Here is a 23,723-nt window from a genome sequence, read left to right on the forward strand (position 1 = left end):
AACTCACAACGCCAGATGGTACAGTGCCAGCAAACAAAATTGTACCAATATTCTTTTGTTTTCATCCTTTTCAATTCCGGAAAACAAAATAATCTAAATGTAAATGAATCTATAGGGCGATATTTTTGTAGCTGTTTGTTTTTGAGACTGCAAGGTCAGTTCGTGCAGAGCCGACAAGACAAACAAAATATAACTTCAAGTAAACATGGGGGGGGGGGGGAAAGCCTGCCACGAACACCCAGCAATTATGGAAAACTGTAGATTGAAAAATACCCACCCCCCTACCCTCCAAAAAAGTAAAAATAAATAAAAATATGCAGGCCTGGAATTACCTGGAGGGCACAAAGGCCATAGCCTCCATTGCCCCTGGTCTTAGACTTTGTGCCACTTCAAAAAGTGTCCCTTAGACTTGCAGACTTTATCAGTGAAGTGCCCCTAGAAAAATGAAAATGGCCTTGCTCGCTTGAAGACAAAATTCCAGGCCTCAAGAACAACTTCACTCCCTTAATGGCAGTGGACACTATTGGTAATTACTCAAAATAATTATCAGCATAAAACCTCACTTGGTAACAAGCAATGGGGGGAAGTTGATAGTATAAAACATTGTGAGAAACGGCTCCCTCTGAAGTGCAGAGTTTTCGAGAAAGAAGTAATTTTCCACGAATTTGATTTCGAGACCTCAAGTTTAGAATTTGAGGTCTCGAAATCAAGCATCTGAAAGAACACAACTTCGTGTGACAAGGGTGTTTTTTATTTCATTCGTATCTTGCAACTTCCGACAACCAATTGAGCTCAAATTTTCACAGGTTTGTTATTTTATGCATATGTTTAGATACACCGAGTGAGAAGACTGGTCTTTGACAATTACCAATAGTGTCCACTATCTTTAAAGAGTGCATCTTTATCATGCTGCAAGTTACTTATTGATTACCAAGGAGGGACCTGACTAATTTGTGACAAATGCTTAATTTGGTTATGCTGAGTAAGTGTCTGCACTGAAACATCTAAGACACATTGCAGAGCGGCTTTGATGAGGAAACATTGAAGGGCAGCTTCTTCAAAGAGACCACTTGAACAAGCACAGAATACGTTGAGTTACACGTATCAGTGTATAGAGTGGCAGTGTAGAAACTTCAAGATATTCTTCACTATTGAGTTTCTAAAAGGAATAAATAAACCCTCAAAAGCAGTGTACGAAAGTCAACTTATAGAAATATCTTGGCAACTAGTTCTTCCTGAAATTGAAAATAAGCCGAGGACTGTGCTGGAAACGTCCCGTGCCAACACACACTCCTCTCATGAGAAATTTAATTCACAAGATTGTTGTCTACAAATTTACCTACATGTACTTCTTTCTGGGGAAAAAAATGGACAGTTTTAACACGCTTACTCACAATTTAAAAATGCTTTCCAGACAGATTTCAAAAACTTGTGACTTAACCAGACATTGAAATTGACATTTTAATCACAAATGGTGAAATACAATTTGCCGGTATACCAAGGCAGAAACAAAGTTCAAATGAAAAGGCTACCACTAAAGCAAAAGCACAGAAAGCAAGCACTAAATGTTTGCGCACAAATGTCCGTATATTGTACCCTCTGTGCTCGCTAGGCAGTCGTAGTAGCGGATGTCAACGCCTTTTGTTAGCATAAGCCTGTCGCCAAAAATAGATAAAAATCTTTGGGAAAAAAAAAAATACATATAAAAATCTGCTCGTGTTGGCTCTCGTACTACGAGAAAAACAAACACAAAATACCCTTCAAAATATAACAAAATAAATAAACGGGAAAACATTCGTGAAAAGGTGGGGGGGAAACATGCCACTGTTACTGGTAGCTGTGGAACTGGCGAGAAATAGCGAAAAAAAAAACCTTGACTTTACATTGTTCTGTGTTGTCACATTTTTAGGGGGCGGATTTATGAAGTTGTATGAAATTTTCGGCGAGGTGAGGCAACGATCAGGGGTCAGGGATTACGCATGTACCGTCGTACACTGTTCACTTATAAAGTCTGGTCTTTACCCATTGAACAAAAGCACACTTATTATCCATACTTTTCACACCATGTCTCTCACTAAACACCCTAATAATCTGGGTTTTTGACACAATGTTATTTCCACTAACAATGATCGTAAATAAAATGAAAAAGAAATTTGGTTTTGATTGAATGAGAAACACAGAGAGTAAATGTATATTTACACTGTCAACATTGAAACATGGATTTTACTGTTGCCTTTTTGGGCGAGGAACGTCGGTCAAATATTGTTGCCGTTTGCGGCCTCTAATAAATTATGGACAATTTAGTGAAAGTTCTAGCCACCACTGTGGTCTTTGAAGGATGAAAATTATATCAATCAAGCAATCAGTCAGTCAAAATTAGAAGTGCACGAAAAAATCAAAAGTTTGTCATTAATGATAGGCCTCCTGAAATAAGTGGGCTTTAATAGGTGTCATAAATATGTTGAATATATTGCAATCCTGGTGTGATTTGGAAGTTTATTTCTTTGCTAAGCAAGAAATGAGCGAGGTACCCGTCACAGAATGTACCTGTGAACTCCATTTTGGCTTGTTACCACATCTGGTGAGCATACTTTTGATCTGCTTAGCAATTTGTATGTGCTTTAAAAGCAGCTCCAGGAAATCAGGCCCAATGGTCTGACTATCGTCCCTACTCTAATCAAAAGGAGTTGTTTATGCAGATAACATTTTGAGTGTTTCCAAAGCTCTATGAAATAGCGCCAAAAGGTTTGTGACTCTTATCAAGAAAACTTGTTTATTCAGACAATATTTAGAGTGTTTCCATCCCAATTTTAAGTAATAATATTAGGCAAGCAACGACTTCTGTGCATTATAACCAGGGGTGCTCTCAACAATCACTATCATGGAATCAGTCGCAGCCGATTAACTCCATTCAGTCGTTATCACAAAACCATTGAAACGGCACTTCAATTTTACAAATGGGTAATATCAGAACAATTGCAGCTCTAGGGTGATGCGATAAGTTTTCTTCTACCCCCAAACAATGAAGTAATACTCTGCTACTGCAGCCAGTAAAAAGAGCGGGTACCTCTTGAGAAACTACCCTGTCAATATGAAGGATTAAAGTGACTATAGAGGTACAGTTACACCTGGGGACTGTACCCCTAAAATATCAAACACAAACATACAAATAGACAAACAAACCAATAAAACAAACAAACATCAACAAACAAACAATAATAAAATAACAATTTATTCATTTATATTGCGCCCATTCCATAAAATGTACACAAGGAAATTATAATACAATATTTTACAATAGGACAAGGTGAGGAAATACAACAATCCATACAAATTTAAACAGAAGATCCTTACAAAACAAAACTTCTAAGAAAAGAAAAATATATATAGACATTAAGGTACATCTATGCACCATATAGCGCAATTTGCGTGCCAACATACATGCACAACATTTTTGCAATTTGCAAACTTGGTACATGCTTCATTTAACTGTCAACATAAATCTAAGATAAGAAATGCTCAACAATAATTCTGACCGAGTTTCATTTCATCATTATACTAGCTGAGCGTCGAGCCCCAAGCAAAAAAGGTCAATGTTTGTTTCAGTCCTAAGATGTTGGAGGAAAAACCCGTAAGAAATATTCCATGGTTAACCCATGGCATCAGGTATAAGGACTGAAATTCAAATCCACTTAGTGTCCCCCCCCCCCCCCCCCCCCCGCGCCAGCTAGATTCAAAACCTGTGCCCCGAAAATGGCAGGCGAGGAGAGATAACACTACGCCAACCCGACCGAGTTTAGGGTGGATTGCAACCCCCCCCCCCCCCCCCAACGAACCAAAAAATAAGTAATAAATAAATAAACAAAATATTTCATGTCTGCTCATGAACTCTTTCCCTCAGGGTGCAAGGCACTCCTTTAAATATTTTGCCATCGTTTTTTGATATGCGACCCGTCAAAATGATTGGCGTACTGAAGAGGTAATTGCAATATGTCCCCGCACCAAACGAGGGGGGACCAGTGGCAAACAGTAGCCAACTCAGAAAGCAGGCGCCAAGTATTCTGAACTCGGCCCTCCCTCGCTCTTTTATTGGTCGATTATGGTCTGAAGTTCAGTATCAACTCCGGTTACTTTTTAACCGATCTCTCTCAAAACAATAGTTTGCTGATAAACTCCTGCCAGTCATCCTGCGGCTTGCAGTTATGGTTTAATTGACAGGTTGGGTACATGTACATGTCGTACAGATAAATAGGGTTCCCATGCTGGTATACATTGTATGGGTCATGATCCCCACATAACCCTACCCTAAAATTCTTATCTTATTTACTTGCCATGACAATTTAAAGACAAAGTATGAAAACAGTACTTATTGAAAGAAATAAACACATAACCCCTTTCAATCTGACATATCACTGACTATAAAGTTTCAAGGGTGGATATAGTTTTTATACCATTGGCATTTAGCCATTTACTAACAAAATAATGACCTTAAAAGCTGACTATGTAAGAAGCACTGTAGACTGTTGATAATACTGCACATTTAGGAAACAACTCCCTTTTAAGAAGTGTGGTTTTGGAGAGATGGATTCAACAATTTCAATCTGAGAAATGTTTTATTAAGATTGTGTACATGTAAGTACCTATTGAGGATTATTTTTCCTATAAGTGGATACAACCGCTAGAGACTGTCGACCATTATTATTGCAAAAATGCTACCACCTGTTGAAATAATAATTTTCAAAGGTCAGTTCTATTGTACAGTGTACATGTAAATAGATCTATAATTATAATTATTTGCAAGATAGTTTGATCGTGTACATGTATGTCTGCATTATAATTAAAACAATTCTGGGGCTTTAAAGTCACCTGGAAGTGGTATTTTTTCAAAATAAAGCTTTTGTCACTTATGTGTTTTGATGAGTGGAATGTGAATAAACAGTTAACTAAGGTTTTAAAAAATTAGTTCTTATGTTATTTACAAATTTAAGAGTAGACCCCGACCCGAGAGGGCGCTGTTCGTGACGTCAATCGAGGCAGACTTTGCCTGTTTGCTCGTTATTACAAGTAGATTTTTATGATTTAAAACAATTTATTTGAGTAGTCCCCAATAGTGACCACTGCTCGACTAAGACAGTAGACACACCTCAGTGGTAGTATAAAAGGTGCACTGTTGTGTGATAAGCACAGTATACTCAGTGCTTTCCAATACTGCTGAAAGTTGAAGGTGTAGCTAATCAAACCTGTTTTCATTTGGTAAGCACTTCTAAGGAAATCCAATTTATAAAATGAAATCCTAACATCACGCTAAACACAAGAAGAAGACAAGATAAAAAAATACTGTTCTCGTTCACTTCCTTGATAACTTTTTCATTCATCTCGGAAGTTGCTGATTCTAACAGCGGGAACGAGTAGTACACAAGGTTTGCTTGCCTCTGTCACTCCAAGTAAGACTGCCTTTTTTTCCCCCTCCAACATCGTCGTCGCCAAACTGTCTTGCTGAATAAATTTACCCAGCGTTCATTGTTGACGTGCGATTAACAGACCATAGGAACGTGTAGCGTATATGTTTTGCAAATATTACCGATACGTAATAATGTGATGGTACACTGCGATCTGGTTGTGTTTGGGCCGAGCGTGCGAGTACATGACTAGACATTCGTTAAGGCGCAAAAGTTACAGGTTAAGATTCTTTCAATGTTGGTTTAAGATGAGCACGTTGTCCCTAAATTGTTCCCCGGCCGATGATTAAACTGGAGAGGCCTATCCTACTCTATAATGGGAGACGAACAATTGATGAAATGAAGAGTCGAGTCAAACCACGAAACTGTACTCTCAATTCTGATAAAGAGTCTCGTCAGAAAAAGGAGGAGGTGAATAAGCCACCATTAAGTAGGGCTGCACGCGGCACTGTATGCACTTAAGCTCCTTTTCAGACAAGAGTGGTCGAAAGGACATGAAATCAAACATTTGTTATTTCAATTATCGGAAAAGTACTTAGATTGGAAGAAAGATGATTTGTTTAAGAAGGGGGAAAGCTTGAATGTGATTAGTCTTAACCAATCAAACTCCTTTGTTTGCATTGGTGGAAGTTGTTTATCAAGTTATTTTTTTACAAATGCTAGTATCTCATATTCATGGCAACACATTTCTGTCCTGAGAAAAGTATAATTAAGGAAACCAGTTTGACATCTCTGCAGACAAAAACAATTTACCGAGTCAGCTTTTTACTTAAAAAACAAAACAAATTTGCTTGTGTTTCTTAAAAGTACTTCAAATAAACAGACTCCATCCCAAAACCTGACTATGGCGGAAAAATAAAAGTTTACCAGGTCAGTTTCCTTTGTGGCTCATTTATTACTAAAAAAATTAAAAAAGGAAAACAATAAAACCTTCATAAAAATTGTCAACCTTCCATCGAACCAAGTTTCTAAAAAGTTCTTTAAAAGAAAAAGGCTCCATCTTAAAACCTGACTAAGGTGAACAAATAAAAATTTACGTCAGTTTCCTTTGTGGTTTTAATTCCCCAAACAATAAAATATGGAAAACAATGAGACTTTCATCAAAATGCATTCATCGAAATTGGCAACCTTCCACTGGACTGAGCTTCTAAAAATTTTAAATGAAAAAAAAGCTCCGACCCAAAACCTGAACTATGCCGTAATTGACGTAGATCTCTTCACCAACAGACGGTATGCTCTGACCCGGTCAATATAGCCGCGTCGATTAAAACTGCGAAACAAACCTCGTTGAGGCGCAATACGTGTACATGATAGATCTATTGCGAGCTAGAGAGAAATCCCAAAACCGTCAGCAGAAGTTCGCCCGAGCGAGGGAAACAAGTGAAGAACAAACATTGCCAGAGTGCTGACCGCATCTCTTCCCCGTGTATACACACTGCCGTCTTGGTCAAACATAAAAACCCCGGCGATACCAATCGGAGAAATATCCACTGACGCCAGCCAGACGCCCCCGCCACGTACATGTACCGTGCACTACAGGGGAGAGGGTTGACGATAAGCGGGGAGCGATGCGGACAGGAGTACAGTCGTTGACGACAAGCAAGGAGCGCTGCGGACTGGAGTGCAGTCGATGATGACGACAGAGCGCGGTGATGCAACCTAGCAAATGGACTCCGAATTCCCCCCACGACTGAGTTTACCCAGTAATATTTCTTAGTCAAGGTGTGTGTAAGGTTTGAGAAGAGCTTTACACAATACCTTTTAATGAGAAGGGTGGGAAACGGACCATTTCAAGGGCGCAAGGAAGGTGATTGCCTCCTTGCTCCCTGGTTATGGCCTTGGTGCCCTTGAAAATAAAGTATAAATTAACAATTTCTTCAAAGGTGCCCTTTACCAAGGATAGAATGCCTTGGTGCCCTTGCCGTTTCAATAACGAAGCATACAGGCATGACCTTCACTTTACTGTTTTTAGCCTGCTGCATAATGACAACTCTCTTCAGCAATTAATGCTGACTGTACTTGCAAAATTGCACGGCTATTTCTAAGGAAGTTTCTTGGTTTTGCTTGAACAACTTCATGAGTGATCATGAATACAAAAATATAAATGACTGAGGTATTTGAGAGGAAAACAAGGATAATGGCTAAAAAAAAAAATCCCCAAAAATATCATAGATAATTTTTACAGCCAAATCATTTCATAAAACAGTATCGAAAAAGGTTGCGTCCAAGTTGGTCATGGATGTTTGAATCAAGCCAGACTTACATAAGTCTACTACAAATTTGTAAAATAAATTTTAACTGAATTGTTACGGATCTCTAATGCGACAATTTCCATATTAAATGTAAAACGTAAAGAAAAAAAAGTTTGTTAGTGATTTATGTGGCTAGCGGGAAACCATTACGTGCCTGCCATTCAACATTAGAGTGTTTGCACTGCTGTAGAATGATGAATTGCACCAATGACAACGAGGGCCTGATGGACAGCGGGTTATTTTCCCCCTTTTATTTTAGTCGTAGGCCAAATAAAATCAAAATGATGCTGAATGTCCCCTCCCTCATCCTTATTTTGAGACCGCATCCTTTTTTTTTTTTTTGACATTTTATTTTCAAAAAGTAAAATTTGTCTGTGTCTCTCTCATGAGACTTACTTATATTTTAAAGAACTTGTAACTACATAAAGTGGTGACTTTAAACTGAGAATTGGACAGTTTCAATTAAAATGCTTGGCTGCCACCTTTGTGAAAAAAAAAACGAGAAAAAAAAAAAACTAATGCCTCCTCTTTTTGGAATGACTCAGACTATCAACTGGTATTTTTTCTACTTGGCCTGAGTGTCAATGGCCAACCTCCGCTATCACTCTTCGTCTCCCTATACCTGGCAATGACTGACGACGCCTATCCAAAGGTGTTGTTCATCTGATGAATTATTCATAGTTTAATGAATTATTCAGTAAATATAATTACCTATTGCAAACTGCTTACCGATAACGACCAAAAGGACCAATGGCATATCACCGTAAGGGGAACAACTTTTTCTTTCAAACTCTAAGCAATAAACATCAAGGGGAAACTGAATGGACAACTTTCAAAATATTTTAGGGTTGAACAAAGAAATTTGACTTGGGCAGGATCTGAACCTACGACTTCCAGATTCACATGCCAGCACAGCGCTCTAATTTGTTAATATTGTTTACAGCCGAGTAGCATCTTGGCTTATTATATTGAACTTTGTTTTGTGTGTCATGATTTAAAGGCAGTGGTCACTAGTGGTGATTACTCAAAATAATCATAAGCATAAAATCTTACTTGGTAAAGAGTAATGGGGTGAGGTTGATAGAATAAAACATTGTGAGCAACGGCTCCCTCTGAACTCTGAAGTGACATAGTTTTAGAGAAAGAAGTAATTTTCCACAAATTTGATTTTGAGATCTCATAATTAGATTTTGAGGTATAAAAATCAAGCATCTGAAAGCACACAACTTCGTGTGACAAGGGTGTTTTTTTCTTTCATTATTATCTCGCAACTTCGACGACCAATTTAGCTCAAGTTTTCACAGGTTTGTTATTTTGTCCATATGTTGAGATACACAAAGTGAGAAGACTGGTCTTTGGCAATTACCAATAGTGTCCACTGTCTTTAAATGGATTCTCCTCCTCCCCCTTAAGTTTTGTAACATTAAATATTACAAAATAAACAAAAGAGTCATTGTCTCCCTTTTTACTGTCTGGGTATTCCATAATTTTTAATTTAAATTTTACAAACAAAAGGTCAAGTCAGGCGAGGAATATTTCCAGGCAACCATTTAAGGCACATTAAATCACAATGGTAACAGTAAAATACACTACAGGAAAACATTGTGCTACCAAAGTGTTTCTTTTGTTCGTAGTACAGTTGATTAACTCCCAGTTATCCAGTAATAAAGAAATTGCCGGGCGTGACATGAAATATGAAAGAGTTTTTGTCCAAGTCGCCATCGTACCTTTTCTGTCCGCCCCTTTCCGGTTCACCTGTTTCTGAATCCCCATTATAAAATATGAATATTAATACTAATTGTATTATGTACTCATATAGCGCTTTATCAAATTCGTGGGGGCCTTACAAAGCGCTCAGTTATTTGTCCTGCAAGGTATGTGGGGAGGTACATTTTAAAGTATATACTATGAGACATTTCATTTCGTTTCATTTCATTTTAATAGTACCACATTTCGTGGCCCACAGGCCAAACTGGACGTGATTTACATTAGTTAAATAGCAAGTAGACTATTCCTTTAAAGCACCATGTCATTGTTTACAAGGTGCTGTGGCGCAATTTGCTTCCAATCAAAACACTGGGGCGAATCCCTTCTCTTTACGCCTAGTGTGCTGGGTTCTATTACATGCTAATACAACACACATGACCAACAGCTTTATGTCCCATCCAAAGGACGAAGCAATGGTTAAGTGGCATGCTTCAAAGGACACAAGTGTTACGACTGGGACTCAAACCCTAACTCTGCTGATACAAAAACACCAGAGTTTGAATTCAGGGCTCTTTACCCGCTCGGCCACGATACTTCCACTTCTAATCAATAAAGCCAATCGATCAGTCAATCAACTGATAACTTCCGAATGACTGTGACAATGTGTATGCCACTTCCTAAACCTGAGGTTATAGAAACACCACTTGAAATTCACCTCAGGTATGTGGGATGGGGAATTGACTGTGTCTATCACAACTATACATTTCACACTGAGTGCTTCCTTTTTTTTTATCTGCTAGTTTCTGTTGACCCACTTTACGTTGATCAATGGTAACAAAAGTGAAGCTGTGAAGTGTAACAAAAAGAAGGAGTTTTCGTTTTTAAGGGCCATTTAATTAGCTAATCTTCCCCATGATATATGATGATTACATTCAGTTACTATTGAAGGCATGACACTTGGCTGTTGGGGAAAAAGTATGAAATTTTTACTGTACAGGGGCTGACCAACATGTACAAAATGGTATAAGTTTTTTGTTAATTTTTCTGGCTATTTAAAAAAGAAAAAATTGCTGTTTTTCTGGGATGGGACATATTTTCATAAAAATAAAAAAACAGACTTAATTGGGGAAAATGTCCTGTCTGCTACAAGTAGACAAAATGTCATAGAGTTGGGCACACTCAAATTACAAGTGCCTCTAATTTGATGTAGTCAGATCAGATATAAAAAAAAAAAAAACAATAAATTGTAGGTTCCACCGGTTTCATTTTCAGAGTCAAATTTATAACAAAATTATCACCACTCACTATTTACAAAATACTGTAGGTGTTTTAGTGCGAGTTATCTCTTATAAAGGATTTGGGAGAATACCAAACAGCAAACCCACAAGATTTGAAGTCAATGTGCCTTTTTAAATTACACTTTAAAATTAATGAAGAAACCCTATCAGTCATAAAATGTATGTTCTGATCATTAATCTACAGTTTGAATAAAAATTCCCTTCAACCCGTTCATCTGAACAAAAATCAAATCTAAATTCATTTGGATAGGATTGGCAGACCACTGAAGGGCCTGTTATCTCTCATGTTTCCTGTTTTAGTTTGGAGCTACATAAAGGATTAGGGGTAAAAACAAACAGCAAAATTGTACAAGATTTGAAGGGCAATGTGCCTTTTTAAACTAAACTTTAAAATTAACCAAGAAATCCTATCATCAGTCATCCAATGTTATGTTCTGATCATTGCTCTACAGTTTGAATAAAAATTTCCCTACAACCCGTTCCTCTGAACAAAAATCAAACCTAAATTCATTTGGGATAAGATTTAGGATTAGCAGGCCACTGTCAATGTTCGTTATCTCTCCATGTATCCTGTTAGGTGCTACAAATTATTAGGGGTTATACCAAAAAGCAAAATTTTAGAAGGTTTGAAGGCACTGTGCCTTTTTAAAATTAAGCTTTCAAATTAACAAACAGGTCATCTCAATGTTATGTTCTAGTCAATGTGGTTCAATTCATGTTTCCCTACGACCCGTTCCTCTGAACAAAAAATCAAATCTAAATTCATTTGGTTGGGATTGGCAGGCCGCACTGTCAATTGCTAATGGCCCGTTATCTCTGCATGTTTCCTGTTTGGATCTACAATCCCGACAGGTTGATCAGTTTGATTATAGGAATGATTGACACCGCCTTATCGCGCCCTATCTGGTTGATTAGGGGCATCGCGGCTGCGGTTACAACGACAGGAACGTGTCGGAATTATTGCTGCACAATAACGGGAATATAGAGGAGGGAAGGGGGTAGGTGGGTATAGCAGCCGCACCCTAATGCTTTGGGTGTTTAATCACATCATAAGGTGCGTGTGTGTGCGTGTTGCGTACGGGTCGAGGATCCCCTCTGTAGGTGAGTGTGTCCGACCATACACAGTAGGGGAAGTGTTGTGTACACTTGTCACCACTAGGTCAAAACTAAATGAGATGGCAACTCATGATAAAAAATAATTGACACATTGGAGTGGATGTCGTACTCCTTGTGGTCAGCCGTTTGATAATGATACCACAGGCCTGTATGCTGCGTTTATGAAAGGGCATGAATTAAGGGCACCCTATGAGGAAATTTCTACTGTTTCAAGGGCAACAATAATGACCTGAAGGCATGGAGACAATCACAGGCCTTGTAATGGCCATACTCACAATGTCAACTATGTTTTTAAACATTACCTGATATTATTTATGCTCACGCAGTATCAAAACTAACTATTCTTTGAACATAATAAAATTTAACTTAATTGAATTGAAAATAACAATTCATGACTCTTAAAAAGAGATGAAAACAAATCCCAGTGCTACCGAACGCTCCCTTTTTACAGCAGTCTAGTACATCAGCACCGTCCTCACCTGCCCTCTTGTTTCACTGTCTGCTGCCTCTTCCCCCACGAGCCTAACGCGACGCTACGACCGTCTACGACGCTGTGACCGCAAGGAAGACATCGGCCTGCGAGTTAAATTAGGGACTAGGGAGGCTAGCAAAGAGAGCCAAGTGATTTGCAACTGTTGAAGGGTTGCTTAGAGGGCAGCGCTAGCAGAGGGGGGGAGGGAAGGGGGGGGGGGAGCTCCGGGGGGAAGCATTTTGTCCTGGCATGAGGCGAGGCTCTGTCGCCAAAGAGGCAAAGCACCAGGGCATGTATCAAATATTGACTCTCAGCTCGGGCCAGAATAGCGTGCTACACCAGGAAGACTACTTCAGGCCCCCGGGTTTCGTAGTCTCCTTGTTTATCCCCACTTGACTGATTCATATGACAGGTCTCGTCGCCATGGGGACCACCGTTTGAGAAAGGTTACACCCGCGTGCTGATTGGTCGGCTGTCCAGCGAGACGGCAATCAGTTATTCGCGATGCTGGCTAGTGCTAACACGTCACCGGACCCACAATGACAAGGGGCTAAATTGCTGGCAATCAACTGCAATTTTGTGAGGTGGCCAAATAAGAACAACTACAGTTGTTTACTAGACTTTTTTTTTTTTCTTCTTTGACACTTCTGAAACTTCGACCAGCTTCTCTGGCAATATTGATGCCAAAGCAGGATCTGACACATTTTGTACGAAAAACACTTGTTTACAGTGATTTAACAATATTGCAAATGCAGGCCACAAATAACAGTTAAAATTTAGCACAATGGCATAAATAATCTCTCAAAAAACATACAAGCCGCAGTGCATTTTTTCTGCCTATTTACACTGCATGCACTATAAGTCTAAAAAGCCGTGGGGTTGTATTGTTTGTAACTTGAGCTATTTGAAGACACTGGACACTATTGTTAATTGTCAAAGACTAGTCTTCTCACTTGGTGTATCTGAACATATTATGCATAAAATAACAAACCTGTGAAAATTTGAGCTCAATCGGTCATCAAAGTTGTGAGATAATAATGAAAGAAAAAACACCCTTGTCACACGAAGTTGTGTGCTAAGATGGTTGATTTCGAGACCACAAATTCTCAATCTGAGGTCTCGAAATCAAATTCGTGGAAAATTACTTCCTTCTCGAAAACTACTCCACTTCAGAGGGAGCCAGTTCTCACAATGTTTTATACTACAAACAGCTCCCCAGTACTTGTTTCCAAGTGAGGTTTTATGCTAATAATTATTTTGTGTAATTACCAATAGTGTCCACTGCCTTTAAAAAAAAACATGTGTAAAGCAGACAATGATTTTAAAACCAAATATGCGCCCCTTTGAGGAAAAATTAGCAAAAAGTACATGTATTCAGTGTATATTTTATGTTACACAGACTTTTTTTCGAGCAAAACAAACTAGAACATACTACACAGACACTTACCTGTGGTCTCTGAGATGATCCTGCCGTCTGAAAGCCTTGTGGCAAATATCACACGAGTACGGTCTCTCGTCGGTATGTGTGCGCTCATGAATGAGCAGATTGTACGACTTGGTGAAGTGTCGACCGCAAAACTTACAGATGAATTCCTTCTTGGCTCTCGTGGGTCCCCTGCCCCTCCGTCTCTCCTCTGGATGGTGGGGATGTTGAGGTAAGGCCACCATCCCGGTCTTGGCAAGGTTTTCATCCGCGCTGCATGGCTGTGTGGCGGCCAGCGCCAGGTGTGCAAAGTCAAATTTGGGCGCCCGTTGATGCTGCAGGGCACCGGAGGTCACCACGCGGACCGAGTCCAGCTTCTTGTAGTCGGCCGTGATCGTGCTGAACGCCCGGTGCGCCAGCTCACTCTGGGGTAAGGAATGTTGCAGTGAGGCGGGCAGCATGTGCCAAGGCGAAGGGTACCCATGTGGGTGGTTCGCCCAGACTGGGTTGATGGGGACCAGGGGCATGTGTTCACTGCCTTTCTGTACGCCGCCGGCGTAGTGGAGATTGCCGTGGAGGGCGAAGGCTGCGTGGGCTGCTGCCCCCTGGGTGCCTGGAATGAAAGTCTGGAATTGGTGCTGGCTGGTGGGTGTCAGTGGGGGAGTCGGAGGCCCAGTACTCGCCCGAACCTTCTTGAGCTCTGCACAGAAGAAAGAGAAACAAAACATCAATTTAATAACCCAAGATATAAAAGCCTGTGGGCTAGACAAAGTATCTCGCTCTGCACTTGTCTTGTGATTGTTGATCAGGAACCAGTACAAGTGCTTCAACCTGATGGCAATTTTTCCTGAGGGCAAAGAAAGCCCAACAAAAACAATTTGGAATGTGATAACAAGTCTTCAACAAATCCTGGATAAAAACTTAATTGTCTTTACTTTATGGCAATTTCCCTTTTTTCAGAAAAAATATGAAAGCAAAGGAAGATTAGCCAAAAAGTCCTGAACAAGACAACAAACCTTTATAAATCAGACATTGGAAAACCAGCCTTTACTTAATGGAATCTGTTCCTCTTTTCAAGAAAATATGAAAACAAAGAAAGACGGATGTAAACAATTCTGACTATGCTTATAACTCTTTCTAAATACTGGAGAAAATTATCGAGTTCACAACAAAAAAAAGCGATCAGGACGTTGATAATAAAGTCTCTTACCAGCCAAACAGCACTCATATCTATGAATCAATCCCCCTGCATGCCCACACACCGACACTGGACTCCCAGTACAATACACACACATACTCCTCATATCAGCTTTTTCCAATGATAAAAATCTCCTCCGTAAGACCACCACAAATCATGGAACACCTCCTTCACGGGAGACTTTAACAACACTGCTGCTCAAATGTGGCTATTAAAAAATAAAACTCACTAGCACTAAGCCACTGAGGAGACCGAATAAAAACAAAGTCTTACTGGTTGATGAATATTAGTCTCTGCTGAAAATGCTGGTAGTAGTCCGCCACTTAGACAAGCTCCATCACTTGTGTGACACCGTGACCTAATGCCTTTGTGACACAGTGCATATATTGCACATTAATTTGTCTAGCTCTCACAGTTTATATCATACACCCACCACCAGCTCTATTGTCCCAGCATTAAATAACACAACCCCTTCTTTAGACTCTGTGTATACCTTTTATAATAACAAATACACACATACTAAATGTTAAACACACCCTTTCAATAAAACATGCCGCCTCATTTTGAAATCTTAGAGGATTTTCAAACAGAGAAAATGTACGCTGGGTAAATATCGCCGGGCTGCATTACAAAACACAATAGCGACATCGGGGTTTTCTCTTTCCCCCTGCCGACTCTCTGTGCACGTAGTGAATCAAGTCAACAAGGGGGGTGTTTTTAACTGGGCGACCATCGGCAACGGTGACGTGGGTCTGGAATCCCACTGAAGTCACCGACGAAGACGAAGAAGTCGTCTCTTAAAAGAGAGTCTCTAAATCCCATCAAAGGGGTTTTGCCGATTGGGTCGCAGGGTCTGAGTGCGGTCAGGGGTTACCGGCTGCTTCGTAAGACTGCATGACGTAGGCTTTCATTGGTGTCCTTGTTGGAGATGGACACACATACACTACAAGTGGCTCAGTGTACAGAAGGCATGATATTAATTATGGCCCTTTGGAAAAAGGGAGCATTTGATCAAGTACAAGTGCTGCCCTACAAGTACACTAAGTTGCAAGCTTTAGAAGACTTTTCAGGCTATTAATTTAAAAAAGAAAAGAAAAAAAAAAGATGTTTCAAAGGGCAAACAAAAATCAGAAAATAGAGCCCAAACCAACATCGAGTCCTGGGCCCAATTTCAAAGAGCTGCTTAAGCACAAAAAGGTGCTAAGCATCACAGTTACGCTTACCAGAATTTAGGTTACCTGCCAAACAACACTGTCACCAGTACAGGTTGTGAATGGTATCCTACACATTTCTGCTAAGCAGAAAATTGGCAGCAATATATTTTTGCAGAATGAGCTTTGATACTGAACCCTGGTTTATTGGATATTATACCAATACTTTTTGTATTTCATTTATGGTGAAAGCATTATAATACAGGACTGCTAGAGCTGACAAAATAGTCCCAGACAGTGTTTATGTTTTGTGCGATCAACCATTGCATGATATAACAAACCTGGTGAAAATTTAGTCAGGAAAATAAAAAGAAAGAAATCATGCAGAGCATTCAGCAATAGGTCAGCGTGTAAACACATTTTCCTTAATATTGGATGTGACAACCAAAATCAACTGCTGTGTCTTTTTTTGTTACCTTTGATACACGTTTCTCGACTACGGCAACATTTCAGAGGGAAATATTTCACAGAAAAGTTATTATTACTATTTTTTTTATTTTTTATTATTTTATAACAATTACGCTTGTTATTACTTGCCTAAGAAAAGATGATTAGCTGATTTGCTTACCACCAAAAGCACATAATCGCCTATTCAACACTATCAGGTGTTGCTAATAGGGTCAAAACGTCAGGCCATTAGAATGTTTTGTATTATTTAACCCGATTCAATTTATGTTTTTGGGTTTTTTTTTTTTTACAAATAAAAATCACAAATATTAAGCCAAATTGTCCGACTTCAGTCGATATTGATGGGATGATGTACACCAGGCATGGCTGGCTTTATACACAATGCAATATGCCACACACACACAGTACAACAACACGGTGTGCAACAGGGGAGTTTACGCACATGAAGGCCCATTATACAATGGCCACACATGTACTAGATCCAGTCACATCAAAATTGCTCAGTCAGACCATGGTCAGACATGTTTTGTCTCCCATTTTGTGGATCCAAACCCAAAATGGTCACTCTTTATATCAGTCTTACATTGAAGGGAATGTTTCTGGTAACAATAATGAGCAACAAATAACTGCAAAAAGGCTATGGTTTTTAAATATTCGTTAAAATTAGTAACTCATGTAAGGGAAGAATCGCTGTGTCATTGATGATTAAAAATGGACTGAATTTGATTTCAAGATCTGCATTTTCAAAGAGTTAATCAATATTTATCTGTTGTTCATTTGGTGTGTTCTTAACAAAAAATATGTACCAATGATTGTGGCTGTTAACACTAATTTGTTTAAACGTTTTTTTTTGCTTTGTAATAGCATCTGTCAAAGTTTGTTCAAGGGTGTATGTAACTTTTGTAGGGCAAAAACACAATGTCCACAGATTTACACTAAACTTACACAGTTTGAAGATAATGATAGTAGAAAGCTTCCCTGAACATATTACGTGCTGAGGTGCTGTAGTTTTGGGGAAATGAGTTATACAATGTCATTAAAATAATTTTAGTCTCATGAGACGAAAATTATTTTAAGCATTTACAAACATACTTTCATGACATTGTTCTACTCAAAAACTACAGCACCTCAGTATAAGTAATATTTGAAGGGAAGTTTTCCACTATCAATATCTTCAAACCCTGTCAGTTTAATGTAAATCTATGGACATTTTGAAAAGGTACCCAAATCCTTTAAAAGAAAAAAATATTGTAAATAATAATAATCGTTTTCCGAAAAACCAGGCCATACAACTTTAAACTAAATTGACATTTTACATTTATAGGCAAACTGTTTCGTCATTGAAAACCTCTGCACATTTCGTTAGACTCCTCAACAGCGCTATTTGCATTGCTCCTGAAAAAAACCTGCTGAATCAACTAGCAATGTTGAAACAATATGGCAGGTATGTTTGGCTGGAGAGTTCACTACTGCAATAGCTCTGGCTGTAGATGCACTGTATATCATAGTGCTGCAATGATGAAAGGTACGCACTTTAGTAATTGTCAAAAACCAGTTCTCACTAGGTGTATCTCAACATATGCATAAAATAACAAACCTGTGAACATATTGAGCTAATTGTTGGTCGTCAAAGTTGAGAGATAACAATCAAAGAAAAAACACCCTTGTCATACGAAGTTGTGTCCTTTCAGATGCTTGATTTCGAGACCTCAAAATCAAATTCAAATATTTTAGTGGAAAATTTGTTCTTTCTCTAAAGCTATGTTACTTCAAAGGGAGCCGTTTCTCACAATGTTTTATCAACAGCTCTCCATTGCTTGTTATCAAGTAAGTTTTTATGCTAACAATTATTTTGTGAGTAATTACCAAAAGTGTCCAGTGGCTTTAAAGGAACATTTAAAAAATTTGATTCTGCTAACAAAACAGTTGCTAGCTGAATAGTTTTAAACTATCATTAGACCGTGTAACTTTGATGTAAATCTGCAATCTTAGACAAGTCTTTTTTTCTTGAAATTTGTATGGGATAAAAATATTAACTTGGTTTTGCCCATAAAAGAAATACGACTGTTATAAATAGCTTTTGGAACGAAAATGAAAAAAATTAAAATTTTGAGGTGCGGCTTCAAAAAGGGATGCAGATTGGCATGGGCATTGAACTGTTGTTTTTTTAACTTGTTCTTAGGAGCATGACAATTAGGAAATCAGTAATTTTATCTCTGTATAGATTTTCCAAACTGTCTAAAATTGTTTGGACAATATAATAACATATTATCATTACATACATCATATTATATTACACATCGATTCAAATGACACCCTGCTACTAAGTGGAAAATTAAATTCACCCTAAGTAAAAAAAAAGAAAAAATACACCATTTTTTTATTTGTTCAATTTTTCAAAGTCTATTTGGTGAAATATGCAAACATATCACCACACAGAAAAGCTGCACACTAGATGCCCACGCAAGCACGGCTGGCCATCGCAGTGCCGACCCGAAGCCTGCTACCTCCCATCCCCATTGCATGACCCTCTGCCGCTGTTAGCTAGAGGAGAGATAACTGGTCACATCAGCGGCATCTGTTGTCGATCTGCCTCTGTGCCTAGGGACTTCACACCTTTTTTTGTTATGTTCAATTCTGTGCAGCTGACACAAAACATGGTCCATGGATGAGCGTCAGAGAAAATAATACGTTCAAGTTGGGAGTGCTTTCAGTTTTAAAGAGTTGGTGCCTGCATTGGATTTTGTAAGAATACTTTCACGTACACTACTAAATAATAATGTGTTTGAAATAAGAAAAACATATTATTTTTCCATTTAATTTGGATGGGAGTGATAAAAAAAAAATTGTTTAGTATTTCTTATTTCTAGACTATATGCTGAATATAGACATGACTTTAATTTTTCTTCCTTCGAGTTCTAAAAGGATTTCATACATTGACTTATTATTTTCCTTGATTTCTCTCAGCTATATTTATTTTCCTTTTAACTTAATGGGCTAGTGTGAGGCCTTTCATTTCTTTAACACATTTTTTACACATTTTTCATTTGACGAAGCAATAGCAATCATACATATAGATGCATCAATGTGACAAGATCCTTCAGCAAACTTTTTTGCACCCACCTCATCCAAGCCTACTTTGGTATATGACCTTTGACCCAGCTATAGCAATACATAACGAACACCAGTAAGAATGCACCAATGTGACAACATCCTTTAGCAACCTTTTTGCACCAATCTCAACCCAGCCTACTATGGTCTGACCCAGCTATAGCAATACATAACAAACACAAGTAAGAATGCATCAATGTGACAACATCCTTTTACAACCTTTTTTCACCCATCTAACCCCAGGCTACAATGGTCTATGACCTTTGACCCAGCCCTTAGCAGCATTACAAGGTTACCACACACAGTATGCTCATTGTCACATTCAAGTAATGCATCACCTTCACACCATTGCAGTCAAGACGTGTGATGCTCTGATACAAGTTCCACATCAAGAAACCTACCCCCCCCCCCAGTTGCTCCCCGATCCCTTGAAGAGGTTGTAAGCCAAATAATAATAAAACGTGCTTAGCGTACTTCATTTTTTATCAAGTGAGGGAGGACACATTTTTAAAGACAACCAGCTCTGAGTTTGTTTTCTTCAAAATTTAGTTATTCGTCTGAGATCGTAAACATTTACCAAAAAAAGGGAAAGAAAAAAAAGAAGATTTTTAGAAGGAAGCGGGCGGGGACACTGAACATGTTTTTATTCTCATTTGGCCTAATGAGGAACTACTGGGTATGATTGCTCCTTAATAATAGACAAGCGATGCGGGGAGAGAGAGAGAGAGTGAGATGATGCAAGCAATCACCGCCTCCCGACTTCCTTATCACTGTCAGATGTCCTAATGGAAAGCATCTTGTCTTGAACTCTTGTCTTGTGATGGTGTGAGATGGTGTGAGATGTCGTTATAGCTACTCACAGCAGTCAAGGCTTTCCAGCAAAATAAAACCACGTGCCTTTTTGGATTTTAGGTTGATCAACGAAACAGCAAGAAGGAAGATTTACAGGGTAGTTATGATTGGTGCATTTTCTGGGCATCATGCCAAGCAGGGTTTAGCTTGGTGGTGGTGGGTTGGTATGGAGCCAATCACAATCGCAGGCTGGGTTATGGTTACATAGACCTACCTCCAAACAAAGACTTTGCAGTTAAAAATAAGAGTCCACTGAAAATGTTTCATGTGCAAAAAGAAACAATTATTTACACCTGTAGTCCAATTTCTCAAACAAGTCACAACTTCCTTCTTAACACTCGGTTAAAAATTGAACAATGCATTATTACTGAGTGTAAAAATTACACTGGTCAAAAACCTAGACCAATGGTTTGTAGGCACACTTCAACCAGGTCTTACACTTGTTTCTAAAGTAGCCCACCAGGCTAGCGACCTTTAACAAAAGTTTTAATAGCCCAGATTTAAAACACATAATTGTCAAAATGTTTCTTTCTGATGCAACCAGTTTTATTGGTCAAATTAAGTTTAGGTAAACACAATAACAAATAATGCAACAAATAGTTAATGGCCTGACATTTCGACCCTAGCAGAGTCTTTCTTGAAGGCTATTAAAACAACAACACAGCAAACATAAACAGGTAATAAGTGTAACAATAACAGAAGCCATCAAGTGAAAAATAAAACAACTTCACACTTTAAACAAAAACTTTTATGACCAAGTACTGGTAGGGTGAACAGCTTTAAAGGCAGTGGACACTAATGGTAATTGCCTTCACAGTTAGTTCATCTCAACATATGCATAAAATAACTGACCTGTGAAAAATTGAGCTCAATCGGCCATCAAAGTTGCGAGATAATAATGAAAGAAGAAAACACCCTTGTCAAATGAAGTTGTGTGCGTTTAGATGGTTGATTTCGAGACCTCAAGTTCTGAAACTGAGGTCTCGAAATCAAATTCGTGGAAAATACTTCTTTCTTGAAAACTATGGCACTTCAGAGGGAGCTGTTTCTCACCATGTTTTATACCATCAACCTCTCCCCAATACTTGAAAGGTTTTATGCTAATAATTATTTGGAGTAATTACCAACAGTGTCCACTGCCTTTAAGTAGCCCCCAGGGTGAAAAGTGGCCTGCCATACCAGTTTTTACAACACAAGGGAAACCTAATCTGTTTTCACACTTGTTTTGGGGATTATTGCACACTGTAACAAAGACTCCATTATCTGCATCATCATTACACTAAGAGAGCTCTAATTGAGGATAAAGGATTAATCACAGCTTATCACCAGCAGACACTGTGGAGTAGTTTAGAGGAGATTATCCTACTAGAGTGATGGGATTAGTAACCTAAGCTGGATAAATACAGATTAAGCTTTACACTACAGCAAGGAGTTGGGAGTTGAGTCTTAAAACCAGTCTTTTACATTGCAAGTAATGATTTCGAGATAATATTCTTAAATCAACCATGCATCAATCAAGACAACAATTTTCTAAATCCTGCAATTTCTCTTCAGGTGATTTGAGAGTTTAAAGAAAAATATAACCACATCAGCTGTTGCAAACTGCTTATTACCAAACAAATTCATATATGTAAAAAGAAATAGTTAATAGCCTGACGTTTTGACCATAGCAGTGTCTTTCTTAAAGGAATAGATGTTTTCTTGAACGACTGATTTTAAAAACTCATACATTTTTTTAAAGACAGATTTCTGCTTACTATGTACACATGTTTTCCAGCATTTATGTATACAAAACATTGCTCAAATCACAAATAAATAAACAAATGAAAAAACAAATAAATTTGTCACAATAAAATTTTGTTTTTAAAAAGTATTGATTTAAAACCTTTTGCAAATTTATGAAAAACAAAGTGTGAGACACTAATAAGAATGTTTCCCAAGGAATGATCCTTCAAAAAAACTTAAATTGCAAGTTGGAACAAAAACATCAAATATTTGACGAATTGTACCCCCCCCCCCTCAAAAAATAAAACAAGCGTTGTAAATTACTGCGTATAAATCATCCAATATGAGCAGCCCACATCGTCATCAATTTTCCTCCAGGCAGAATCTTTCATCATCAAAGGACAGTGATGAAAGAAAACAGCATCTAACTGAGATTTACGGCACACGACCCCCATCATGGAGAGCAACTCTGGGGGGAAAAAAAAGGAAAAAAATCCCAGTCCTGTTCATCCTCCAGCATGAGCTGCAAAGAAGCGGACATCTTGCAACAGTTATTACACCAGTAGGTGTGAAGATGTCCATAGTGTTAATCAGAAAAATGTCCCCAGGAAATTTGGAAGTGATCGTCCCCAAAGGACGCATTTTTTTTCCCCTGTCTTTGCAGTCAGTTATGGAATGGTGGTAGGGATGAGTCCTGGGCACAGATTGTTTATCACTCAGCAGCTCAAGACCGTGCTCAAGGAAAAATAAAGGGTTTGGGTACTTTTCGTAAGACATGAAATACTTAAGTCCACAGATTTACATTAAACTTCAACGATAATGATGGTAGACAGCTTCCCTTCAAACTATAGTTGCTGAGGTACTGTAGTTTATAGGAGTTAAACAATTTCACAAACAATAATTTTTGTCTCAGTTCCCAGGAAGACGAAAATTATATTAGCACGTACAATAAATTTACAATAGATTTAGACTCAATAGAAAACATCGCTCTGTGATTTTAACCTTTTTTTCTCCAAACTTGAAGACTAATGAAGCTGAAACTTCATAAATTATACATCTTCATTCTCGATGAGTATGACTTCATGAAATTGCCGACATACAATTCATCTAGCTTTATCGCATCTTATTATGTTGTTAATTCATCATCATCTTCCTATACTGTGCAGAAACCTCCTCTGGAGTATACTCGCACACTGATATGCATTGTTTTATTGTTTCATTGTTATACCTTATAAATGTTAAGTGGGAATACTGGTCTTTAAAAATTACTAAAAGTGTCTATTTAAAGGCACTGAACACGTTTGGTAATTGTCAAAGACCAGTGTTAGCACTTAATATATCCGAACATAAGCATAAAATAACAAGCCTGTGCAAATTTGAGCTCAATTGGTCATCAAAGTTGTGAGAAAATGATGAAAGAAAAAACACCCTTGTTGGACAAATTTGTGTGCTTTCAGATAGGAATAAAAGACTTCTGGCAGGAAGTCTTTT

The 23,723-nt window shown here is 38.4% G+C and overlaps 1 protein-coding gene across 3 annotated transcripts in view; it reads right to left on the bottom strand.

Moving 5' to 3' along the window:
- Positions 1-23,723, bottom strand: part of LOC139949784 (uncharacterized) — a 79,374-nt gene that overhangs the window by 8,962 nt on the left and 46,689 nt on the right. For 2 of the 3 annotated variants that reach the window (XM_071948327.1, XM_071948326.1), the window contains exon 2: positions 13,752-14,427. In XM_071948327.1, coding sequence (XP_071804428.1) covers positions 13,752-14,427 — 676 coding nt within the window. Of the gene's footprint in view, positions 1-13,751; positions 14,428-14,937; positions 15,208-23,723 lie in introns of those variants that run through there. The other variant, XM_071948325.1, reaches the window with a different exon arrangement.

The sequence above is a fragment of the Asterias amurensis genome, chromosome 17 (genome assembly GCF_032118995.1).
Source record: "Asterias amurensis chromosome 17, ASM3211899v1".
Taxonomy (NCBI): Eukaryota; Metazoa; Echinodermata; class Asteroidea; order Forcipulatida; family Asteriidae; genus Asterias; species Asterias amurensis.